At 36.6% G+C, this 12793-nt stretch overlaps 1 protein-coding gene across 46 annotated transcripts in view; it reads right to left on the minus strand.

Moving 5' to 3' along the window:
- Positions 1-12219, minus strand: part of LOC123540611 (zinc finger protein 202-like) — a 170031-nt gene extending 157812 nt beyond the window's left edge. For all 46 annotated transcript variants that reach the window (XM_053527428.1, XM_053527437.1, XM_053527432.1 and 43 more), the window contains exons 1-4: positions 12099-12219; positions 8282-8688; positions 7905-8061; positions 2609-3430 (exon numbers count right to left, since the gene is read on the minus strand). In XM_053527428.1, coding sequence (XP_053383403.1) covers positions 2609-3430; positions 7905-8061; positions 8282-8371 — 1069 coding nt within the window. In that variant the 5' untranslated portion in view covers positions 8372-8688; positions 12099-12219. The remainder of the gene's footprint in view (positions 1-2608; positions 3431-7904; positions 8062-8281; positions 8689-12098) is intronic.
- Between the last annotated feature and the right edge of the window lie 574 nt (positions 12220-12793).

The following is a 12793-nucleotide window of genomic DNA, read 5'->3' on the forward strand; positions in this document are numbered from 1 at the left end:
CATAAAGCTATCTGGACTGATTAAAGTAGTTGACAAAATTAAGTTCATAATCAAGTTGACTGAAGCTATGTTTTGATGCAAGTTGGGGTCCAATAGCATCAGATTCTGTCTGCTAAATATCAAAACAGGGACCCTAAAAATCTCTTTATACTCTCAAAATTAACTTTCAACTTTCTGACATCATTCATACTTGTAAGGGAAGTTTTACACATTATGGTTTCAATCAGTACAAGGCGAATCTATGTAACCACTTACCTTTTAAAGTTCTGCATTCATCCTTTTCTTCGACAGCTTGATTACCAGTACTTTTTTTCTCAAAACCAAAGAACACCAAGATGATATATATGGTTGTTCTACTGGCAAAATCACTTCTAATATCATCTACACATGTTCCTCGTGTTTTTGTCAAGGCCCTCTTGTTGTCAGTGTCACCTAAGGTCAAAATTGCTCATAACATACAAGCTCAAGTCTGTGGAGCTTTCAAATGTATTGGGAACAAGGACCCATTTCTTTCAGTAGGTTACTTTCCAAAATTTTACCAGTACTCATTTCCTCTTACTATTATCAAAATTGAGCTGCGCCATGGGAAAACCAACATAGCGGCTTTGCGACCAGCATGGATCCAGACCAGCCTGCGCATCCGTGCAGTCTGGTCAGGATCCATGCTGTTTGCTATTAGTTTCTCTAATTCCATTAGGCTTTGAAAGTGAACAGCATGGATGCTGACCAGACTGCGCGCACCGCGCAGGTCTGGATCCATGCTGGTCGCAAACCCACTGTTGGTTTTCTCATGGCATGGCTCAAATCATTTCTGTAGCATTTTTTTCTTGTTTTCTCTTAACAACTATTAAACCTTTTTATTGGGGAGCTCTTGTTCGATGATGCAGTCACACCTATTGTGAACTCGAAAGTGATTCTATTCTTAGTCACACCGAGTTCTGGTTCAACAGAAACTTTATTGAGTACCAAAGGAGTCCCTGGTCATTATTTACTGCAAGGATCAGCATCTGTGTAAAAATTTGTGAAAATATTTTAAATTGGGACAGCAGTTTCGAAAGTTTTTGACAAGAAGATTTTCAAAGTTTCAACTGTCTGCACATGGGTAAAGGTGACAACACTGTCTACTGAACATTTTTTTCTTTCTTTTTTAAGACAAATCTAAAAATTTGACCAGACTTGGTTTAAGGTTACCCAAGAAACATTTGGTTGAAATTATTTTTAACCAAGCAAGCACTCCTAGCAGCCATCTTCTTCGTTTTTAAGAAGTGTGAACCTGAGTGACCTGAACATGTAACATTATTTCTATACGAAGAAAGCAGCTAGAAGATAAAAATCTTCTAGTTTTAGCTCTGGGGGTGTCTACAAACTTGTGAAAACCATGTTGAACCAGGCAAACACTTTTAGTGAAAGGCCCATGAAAGAAACAGTTATGCAAAATGAAAGAAACAGTTATGCAAAACTTGCACTAAATGGTTTCGAAAGAGAATAGAATTAACTGTTAATGGATGGCAGACAGTGAGTGGTCACAACACCTCATTCAAGCACATAGTGCTAAGGTGAGCTACAAAGTTTTCTTAATATACTTAAATCTCTTTCTCTCCCTTTCTCACCCCTTCTCCCGAAGTCTAGATACTTGTATATTTGAGACATGGTGAAAAAAAAAGAGCACAGATCACTGTTAGCACCCTGCTGACCATCTTCAACAATTTACATCACTGTGAAAATTCAAGATGATAGATAGTCTTCAAAACTCGATGTCAAATCTGATCAAATATACTGTCTCAACCCTTACCCTGCTACATTACTATAATGAACTGGTCCATTTTTCAATCTGGACAGTACCATTAACTGTTAAAAGGGGTGCATAATAAAGGGATACGGACTGAATGGCGAACAGTGCAGATCATGATCAGACTGCACTGTTGTGCACAACAGGTGTACAATTCAGTTAATAAATTTCTTTTATCAGCACTCCAATCGGAAACAAGAGCACCGCCTGCGGGTGCAATCGCTCAAGTGCTGGTCAGTATGTAAGAAAAGAATTATAGCTAAGAATTTCCAAGTACAAAAAGGGCCATAATTCTGACAAAATGCAGCTTAGAGTTATGGTTCATTGCCTACATAGTCACCTAATGGTGATTAACTAGTGTGCGCAAAGTTTCCAAGCTGTAACTCTATATAGTTTTTAAGAAAAGGAGGACCTAAACAAAAAATTTAACCAAGAAACTCAAATTTTCTAAGAAAAAGGACCATAATTTTGACAAATGCGTATATCGGAGTTATCTTTCTTGGACTACAAAGTCATATAATGACAAACAAGTGTGCAAAGTTTGAAACCTGTAGTTCTTATGGTTGTTGAGAAAAGGTGGACCTGAACAAAAATTTTAACCAACGCCGAAGCAGACGATCAAGATCTTTTTCAAAAATCAGACAAGCTAATAAAACTGAAATACGATTCTCAGCTAAAAAAATTTGCAAACACTGAAGCACGGTTTAGATAAGATATTTAGAAACAAGTTGTATGAATGATCTTAAACACCATCAAGAATTTTCACAATCAAAATCATTGACAGATGGTCTAAATAAATAAAGAGAAAATAACACTTACTGTATCCTTGAGCTGTCAAATCACCTTGATTTCCAGTAGCACCAGTGGGGTCAAAGTTCATTCCCATTGAAACATTAGGGTCCCAGTTATCCTGTGGCACAACAGGTCTACCGGGCTCTACGCCCGTTATTTCCAACTCCATCTCATTTTCAGTTAAAGCTTCCAATTTAACACTAACATTTGGGTCCATTTCACTAGTTTCTGAACTTTGTTGCTGATTACCACCTGAGATCAAATTTGACAAGTCTGAGTCTAAACTAAGTCCTTCTGCTGCTGGTTCATTTGGAATGGTAGAATTAGAGGATTCTGATCTAGCATCATCGTCTTTTTCGCCAGATTCAGATTTAACACTAGATGGAGCATTATTTTGAGATGGAGACTGACTAGAACTTCCAGGTTTTTCCTGGTTAGCTGTGTCACTTTCACTTTGATTTGAAGCTTCGTTATCGTCTTCTGGTTCAATTTTTATCACTTGTCCATCAAGCCTGTTTCCAACCGGAGATCTCATTGGAGTCTGACTTGGCCCTGTTGTTGGGTTTTTACCTTGTTCAAAGTTCAGTGATGTCCTTTTTGTTTTCGGTGGCCTTGTCATTGGATAAGGTTCATGCCTAACACCATGAGGTCTAATCTGACTTCCTGGAGAAGCACGAGTTAAAGCTATTGGATGTACTGGACTTTGAGCTCTAGGTGAGGCAAACCTTGGTGATCTGGCACTGTACGGACCGCGCGGTCCTCCGAATCTGCTAGGACTAGCCTGCATACTTTGCTGCAAGGCTTCTGCCTCTAGACGCTCTTTTTCTTCTTGTTTCTTTCTATGATGTTCTGAAAGTCAGAAGTAAGTAAGTCTTTAGTAAAGCTCGCTAAAATATCTTGATCACGGAGGGCATATTTTTGTACCTGTATCCCATGGTACAGATATAGCACAAATTAACAGTATGTGATAACGTTATTGACTAGATATATACGTGTCTATAGTTCACTACTTACTATCACTGTATGGTTCCTTGGTATTGCTTAAAATGAGATCCGAAAGAAAACCCCAGTTTCAGAAGAGCATACAAAAAGTATGTTTTTTTCCCCAATTCTGAATTTAAAATTCCGAAATTAGTGTAACCTTTTAGCGTTATTGCTATTGCTGTTTTCAAATTATTTTGCTAATTTGTATGTATATTTTGCTTATTTAAACAACAATTATACTGTTGAACAATTACTAAAATGCAATCAATAAATATTTTACACAAAAAATATCTTTACATAGATTTTGGTAATTTGCAAATTTTCCGAATTAATACAATTTCCGAGAGCATTTTCCCAATTCCACTGGTGTTGGCGCCATTCCCAAAATGATGAAACGAGGGTCATAATGACCCTATAATGCTATATCGCCAACCTGTTAAACTTGGCCTTGGCATCATCAAGATAAACATTCTGACCAAGTTTCATAAAGATAGGGTCATAAATTTATGTGGCCTCTACAGTGTTAACAAGCTTTTCCTTTGATTTGATTGGTGACCTAGTTTTTGACCCCACATGACCCAGTTTTGAACTTGGCCTAGGAATCATCAAGATAAACATTCTGACCAAGTTTCATGAAGATTGGGTTACAAATATGGCCTCCAGAGTGTTCACAAGCTTTTCCTTGATTTGAGCGGGTGACCTAGTTTTTGACCCCACTGGACCCAGTTTCGAACTTGGCCTAGGAACCATCAAGATAAACATTCTGACAAAGTTTCATGAAGATAGGGTCATAGATGTGGCCTCAAGAGTGTTAAAAAGCTTTTCCTTTGATTTGACCTCATGACCTGGTTTCTGACCCCATATGACCCAGATCTGAACTTGGCATAGGAATCAGCAAGATAAACATTCTGACCAAGTTTCATGAAGATAGGGTCATAAATATGGCCTCTAGGGTGTTAACAAGCTTTTCCTTTGATTTGACCTGGCGACCCTAATTTTTCGGCCCCACGTGACCCAGTTTCTAACGTGGTCTAGAGATCGTCAAGATAAACATTCTGTGCAAGTTTGTATCAAATCAAAGCATATATGAATCCTCTATATGGCTGAAAGGGTTAGGGGCAGTAACTCTAGAACCCATGATAGAATCTAGCCAGTTTTCGAAAGGAACCGAGATGTCATTGTGACTTAAGTTGTGTGTAAGAGTGGTTAAAATTGAATGTAAAATGCCACTTCTATAATGTTCACACGGTAAAAATTAACAAATTTTGGCTCTTTCAGTGGTCAATCAGGGGGCGTAACTCCAGAACCTATAATTGGATCTGAAAGATTCATCATGGAATCCAAGATCTATTGTTGTTATTTTAGGTATTTTGCAAGTTTGTACCAAATCAAACCATAAATGACGTCTCTATATGGCTGCAGAAGCCAAAATAGCAAATTAGCCCCACTAAGGGGCTATAACTCTGGAACCCATGATGGGATCTGGCCAGTTTTTGAAAGACTGTATGTACATAGTATGTTAACAAAAAAACAAAGTGCAGATTTTTTTTCTGAAAGAAACCTAACATGCACCATGCACAACTAGGGTTACTACTAATCACTTGTTTTAAGTTTCATTAAATTGTGTGCATGGGTTCAGGAGATAAGGCACGCACAAGATTGCATATGCAGACTATGTATATAGCATAGTAACAAAATTCAAAGTCCCGTAACTCTGCAATTTTTTTAAAGAAGCTAACATGCACCATGCACAACAACTGTTGTTACTGATCACTTGCGTGAAGTTTCATCAAATTGCACGCATGGGTTCAGGAGATTAGGCGCACACAAGATTGCATATGCAGACTTTATATATATGTAGTATATTTACAACAAGTGGGCCATGAAGGCCCTGTATCGCTCACCTGACCTACTGACCTAAAGATAATCAAGATTAACATTCTGACAAAGTTTCATTAAGATATGGTCATAAATGTGGCCTCCAGAGTGTTAACTACTTTTTCCTTTAATTTGACCTAGTGACCTAGTTTCTGACCCTGCCTGACCCAGATTCGAACTTGACTTAAAGATCATCAACATTACCATTCTGACCAAGTTTCATAAAGATATGGTCATAAATGTGGTCTCTAGACTGTTCACTAGCTTTTCCTTTGATTTGACCTGGTGACCTAGTTTTTGACCCCATATGACCCAGATTCCAGTTTGGCCTTAAGATCATCAAGATTAACATTCTGACCAAGTTTCATGAAGATACAGTCATAAATTTGACTTCTAGATTGTTAACAAGCTTTACCTTTGATTTGAACTGGTGACCTAGTTTTTGACCCCACATGACCCAGATTCGAACCTGACCTGGAGGTCATCAAGACAAACATTCTGATCAATTCCCATGAGTTTCAAACTTAAAATTAGGTCTCTAGAGTGTTAACAAGCTTTACCTTTGATTTGACCTGGTGACCTAGTTTTTGACCCTACCTCAGTACCTGACCCAGATTGAAACTTAACCTAAAGATCTTCAAGAATAAAGATTAACATTCTAACCAAGTTTCATTAAGATATGGTCATAAATGTGGCCTCTAGAGTGTTAACAAGCTTTACCTTTGATTTGACCTGGTGACCTACTTTCTGACTCCACTTGACCTAGATTTAAATCTGACCTAAAGACCATCAAGATTAACACACTGACCAAGTTTCATTAAGATATGGTCATGAATGTGGCCTCTAGAGTGTTAAGTAGCTTTTTTCTTTGATTTGACCTGGTGACCTAGTTTTTGTCCCCACCTGACCCAGATTATAACTTGACCTAAAAATCATCAAGATTAACATTCTGATCAAGTTTCGTTAAGATATAGTCATAAATGTGGCCTCTAGTGTTAACTAGCTTTTCCTTTGATTTGATCTGGTGACCTAGTTTTTGACCCCACATGACCCAGATTAGAACTTGACCTGAAGATCATCAAGATTACCATTCTGACTGAGGTTCATGAACATGCAGTCATATATGTGGCCTCGAGAGTGTTAACAAGCTTTTCCTCAGATTTGACCTGGTGACCTAGTTTTTGACCCCAGATGACCCAATATCAAATTCGTCCAAGATTTTATTAAGAGTAACATTCTGACCAAGTTTCTTCATGACTGGACCAAAATTGTGACCTCTAGAGTGTTAACAAGCTTTTCCTTTGATTTGACCTGGTGACCTTGTTTTTGACCCCAGATGGCTCAATATCGAAATCGTCCAAGATTTTATTGAGGGTAATATTCTGACCAAGTTTCATTAAGACTGGGCCAAAATTGTGACCTCTAAAGTGTTAACAGTCAAATTGTTGACGACGAAGCCGCAGACGCCGACGACGGACACAAGGCGATCACAAAAGCTCACCTCAAGCACTTCGTGCTCAGGTGAGCTAAAAATTGAAGTCCCGTAACTCTGCAAATTTTTTTTCTGAAAGAATCTTACATGCCCCATGCACAACTACTGTTGTTACTGATCACTTATGTGGAGTTTCATTAAATTGTGTCAAGGGGATGAGGAGAGATGGTGTGCACAAGATTGTGTCTATGTATATAGTATAGTAACAAAAAACAAAGTCCCGTAACTCTGCAATTTTTTTTCTGAAAAAACCTTACATGGCCCATGCACAACTACTGTTGTTACTGATCACTTGTGTGGAGTTTCATTAAATTGTGTCAAGGGGATGAGGAGAGATGGTGTGCACAAGATTGTGTCTATGTATATAGTATAGTAACAAAAAACAAAGTCCCATAACTCTGCAATTTTTTTTCTGAAAGAACCTTACACGCCCCATGCACAACTACTGTTATTACTGATCACTTGTGTAAAGTTTCATTAAATTGTGTCAAAGGGATGAGGAGAGATGGTGCGCACAAGATTGTGTCTGTGGACAGAGAGACAACCTGAAACTAGTATACCCCCCTTACAACTTTGTTGTTTCGGGGGGGGGGGGGGGGGGGGGGTACAACAACAAACTTTAATTTCCTAGGTTAACTGGTTTATGTTTGGGTTACTCAAAACCATGGATAACTGAAGTATTCCACTCATCCTCTTTATGTCCTTGAGCAACTGTGTTTTAGGGTAATGAAATAGAAATCAACCTCAGACTAAACTCGTGGTCCATCAATAACTCTTTTCTAAGGTCACTAAATTCACAACAAGTTCGCTAAAGGGCAATTATTGTATACTATTTTTACTAGCAGTATCACTTTTTCTGTTTCATTGAAGAAACTGCAAAATAACAGAGTCAAAACCTTTTATCCATGTTTTTACAAGGCAATGTTAAGTCAGTACATCTGTAGTGCCCACTGCAAAATAAACACTTACTTTTCAGACAGAAACCAAGAAATTGTGACTTGATATCTTCATGATCTTCTAAGAAACCTTTGCCTGAATCAGAGCCAAGATGACTTAATGTACCATCAGCTACACTGGCAGTGAGGATCACAGACTCCTCATCCGTACTGGCAGCCAACTGTCCAACCTTGAAAAAAAAAAGAATTTTTTAAAAGAAATGTTTTCATAAAAAAAATGTTTTTAAAAATGGCTTCAAAATATTCTTGAAACAGAAATGCTGTGAACAATACTTGTATCTAATCTTTGACATGGTCGGATTTGGTGTACTTAAAAATTAAAATTACATGTATAACATATATTTACTGCTTCTCTTATCTGAAATCAAATGGCCAATTTTTACTACTTACCAACTGCTGAATTTGACTTTTCAAGACTGCTTTTAGAATAACTTTGTACCCAGGTATCTCCTTTATAACATCATAATCTGGGGCAGCCATTTTGATTCTCTTATGCCAATAACTTCACTCTAAGATATTTTTTATTTTCTCATCAATGGTGAATCCTTGAATATCTGGACAAAGTATCTTTGCCAGCAATCCAAATTTCTTTTAACAGGTTTTACAGGGTAACTTTCCTAAAGTGCACTGCTATTTCTTCCAGTGATATAAATGTCCTTTAATAATAACTATTTGAGAATTAACAGGTTGTCAGTTTTTGATATGCTGCAAAATGGCTGTATCTGGCTTCTAAGTTAGTTCATCACTTTGATTACATAAGTTTCATGATTTGGCATGTGCTGTTACCGTTTGTTTCCCTGCAACAGAAAGAAGACAACATTTTAAAATTTTGGTATATATATCCAGCCTAAAATATTTATACACTAGACTCAGTTCATACACAATCTACAAATTTTGTGTAATGTATGTACTGTAGTAAGTAACACAAGTATATTCCAAAAAAAAGTTTTGAAATATGACATACACCATTCATTCAAGTTAAGATTTTAGCTACATCAATCATTATACTGAAAAACGTATTTAAACCTTTAAAAGAAAAAAAAAATATAAACAACACCTCTACCCCTTTTTTCTACCCCCTTAACAATTTTTGTACATTGCAATATTATTAAAATGTAGCATACAATTAGGTTGTTCAAAGTTAAGAGCATCGAAAAATTAAAAGAAATAAAACATATCTTTGAAAAAGTCTCGATCTTTCATCACTTGTTTGGTTGGCGTATGTTTACAAATTTAATGTTAGAAGGCTGTGATGTCCATGAAGCCTTGTAAAGTGATAATTTTGATGACACTTTGGTTTTATTTTGGAACTGTGAGAGATCGTTATTTGATCAGGAAGATCGCACAGTGGGAAGTTATAAACAACAGCTGTCACTATTAGTGACAAATGCCTCCCCCCCCCCACGAAGCATGCCCAAGAATGCTACAGTTGTCTGTGCAAAATAAGCCAGAATAGTAAAAGGTATGAATCATTTAGGGACCACACAAAAGAAAAAAATGTTCTCAAAAGGTAACCTTGACCTTGAAGCTAGGGGTTAAGATACTTTTCTGTTTTCTGGTACATGTACAATGTATTACATCTCTGATAATTTATGTTGACATTATATATTATAAAGCAAAAAATTGCCTCACTGACATTTTTGAATGTATATTTTGTGTTCTGTTTCTACAATTTAGTGTCATTGGCTGTGTATTGAAACAGGTGTCAAAGTAGATTTCTCCTTGCATCTGTTTATACATATTTCCTAAGATTTGTCTCTTTTATTAAAATCATGAGTTATATTCAACCCATCTGAAGTTTCTACCTGAATAAATAAAAAATTAATGTTTAACAATGTTTAATGTATTGGAGTAAGTAGCCTGTTATGCTGTAGTTTCGATCCACTTAACACTTCCTTCCGCGCATGCGCATTAACACAGACATGTGCAAGGGTCAAAATTAGGTCAAAGTATATTTTGGGCATTCCTTCAAAGATATAAACAGCTTAAAACACAAAGCAATATAAAACATGTAAATTATGCATACATAAAACCAATAATGTCATCGGTCTGGATCACTAAAAAGCTTTCTTGTTAATACGCACCCTCTGAATGCATATGTGTAGAAAGTCTTGTTTAATGTGAAAAATTAGTATTTACAGCAGAGTTCACTTTGTTCATTCCATCCTGAAGCCACTTGTATGTAGAATTGTAAAATAAAGATGTACAAACTGGATAGTGTAACTTTTTAAAAACACATGTCAACTGGGATTATTAGTTTCTGGACGAAGAAATCAGTTTTAGATACTGCAGCCTTATTTCGTTTATCCTCTGTAAGACACCAATTAGTTGGTTGAAAAATAAACAAGAGCTGTCACAGGAGACAGCGTGCTTGACTATTTCGATGCTGGATAGTGAAACTGGGCACATCTGAGGAAACTGGAGCTGTCACTGGAGTGTTTATTAACTCCAATGGTGAATGAAGATATTGCACATTTGCCCGAGTCTGTGTCAAAAATATTAAGTAATAAGAGAGGTACAGATAAAGTGTATCAAAACACTATATAAGTATAGCCTAAGCAAAAAGGGGGCATAATTAATAAAATATTGGTGCAAGTGTTATGCATCTTGTGTCATATGATGTGGGTGATAATGTGGAATAACTACTTCATGTTTGAATCAAATGCATTTCATAATAACTGAGAGGTAATGAAAATGCAGCAAAATTAACCTTTAATTCTAAGTAAAAGGGGGCATAATTTATGAAAAATTGGTGCCAGAGTTATGCACCTTGTGTTAAATGGTGTGGGTGATGATGTTGAACGACTATTTTAAGTTTGAATCAAATCCATTCTGTAATAACAGTGATAGAGTGAAAGTGCATCAAAACTTTAACCTGAAATTCTAAGTAAAAAGGGGGAATAATTCATGAAAAATTTGTGCCAGAGTTATGCATCTTGTGTCATATGATGTGGGTGATGATTCTGAACAATTATTTTAAGTTTAGTGGAAAGGGGAGATAAATCATGAAATATTGGTGCCAGAGTTATGGCCCTTATGCCAGATGATGTGGGTGATGATGAGGAATAACTATTTCAAGTTTGAATCAAATCCATCAAGTAATTACAGAGATAAGTTGAAAAAAGCGGAAGTGTAAAAAAAACTTTAACCAAGGTAGGGACGCGGAAAGACGCCGACGCCAATACCGGGTCTAGTAGGATAGCTCTTCTTATACTTCGTATAGTATATAGTCGAGCTAAAAATACTGGTATTATGCAATAAAATGTATTCAAAGCAAAATCAAGAAATTTAGTGTCAAAAGAGCAGGTGCGCGGACAATTGCATGACCCAACAACCCGCGAAATCGTTGGCCGCTCGCCTCATTTTGCATTAAAAATGGCAGACCAGTAAGTATGAATTTAACTGTAAAATATGGGTTTTTTGGAAGGGAAGCAACTACCGGCTGAAAAATCAATACACACCTGCAAGCATCCGGCTGCATGGAAGAAAGTTTAGCAAAAATTAAGTGGAAACTACAACAATTTAATGGCAAATAATCGAGAATTTAGGTGAAATTAAGGTCGAATATATACTGTGGCAAACATTTGTTTGATGATTTATCTGCTTTTTGTGCTCGTTGAGTGATAAATTCATGTTTTAAGCTTTGGTGAATCTTCAACGTATCAAACGTAACTGGTACTTGGCTGATGTCAGATGCATAGATCTTGTGTGTTATTTCGGAAAATGCTAAGGGATCGAAACCACAGGAAGGGTCCAACTGACATGAAGTAGGCATATGTTTCACCAGTATTTTATGACTTTTTTGACATCTCCACTTTCCTAACAGTAAAATGCAGATACTGGTAAGGCTTAGAGGGATGACAACTATAAAATAAGTCATCCCGATACACTAACAAAATAACGCTTGACCTCCAAGTGTTTCATTTAAATCAAGTGTGCATATTCCCCTTCCTTCCAGATCATTTCGCCGTAATTTAGCTCTTCACATCAGTTTTTATCTGGCCTTTTATCTTTTAAATCCCTAATTTTTGGCTCGAGCTCCCTTTAATTTCTGGAAAGAGACAAGTGCTCGCGCTCGAGCCAGATGGCCCACTTTTAAAATGTCGTTTTCAGATTTAACCGGGACGATGCCAGCTCTGTATCATCTGCAGATGCCTTTTACAGCGTATAAATTGTCTAACTGCGATGGTCTTTTATAACAACTTACCAATATTTCAAAATTTAACGTGATTTTCGGTTTTAATTTCTAATTATGCAAATACCGACGCCATTTTCGTTGTTGTTGTTGTTGTTGCTGAATTGCGTGCGGCGTGCGCGCGCGATTTAACGGGGCACCTGAGGGGAATAACGGTAGGTTTAAGAGAACTAAATTAATGCATTTTATTTTACTATGTCTGGCATTGGTTTTAAACAAAGGGCACCCTTTTACAAAGAAACTAAACAGAAAAGTGTATTTAACATTTTCATTTTTAAACATTGTAAATGAATTCAACAATTCTATCTATCTTTATATACTATTTGTACCGCCTCGGTAAGATAAGATAAGATTTATTTTGAGTCGGCAAGACATTTACAAATAACATAAGCTCTGAAGAGAATTTTTAACCGACTATATAACAAGTGTATGTTAACAAAAGTAAACAAGCTACAAGTAAGAAGGATAATTTACAACATAAAATCTATGAGAAACATGCTAATCTTACCAAATTTGGTTTAAAACAGCTTAAAAAGATGAAAATAGTTACAAGTTGACCAAAAATATGGGGCAAAGGTGCCATAGTTAAGAAATATCTTAAAAAATCAGAATATCACTCAAATCAGATTTGAAAGTGACCTGATTAGCATCTTTTTCATAGGTTAAATCACTAATCATTAAAATGAACATGATTAAATAACATAGGA

This window comes from Mercenaria mercenaria, chromosome 16 (genome assembly GCF_021730395.1).
Source record: "Mercenaria mercenaria strain notata chromosome 16, MADL_Memer_1, whole genome shotgun sequence".
NCBI lineage: Eukaryota > Metazoa > Mollusca > Bivalvia > Venerida > Veneridae > Mercenaria > Mercenaria mercenaria.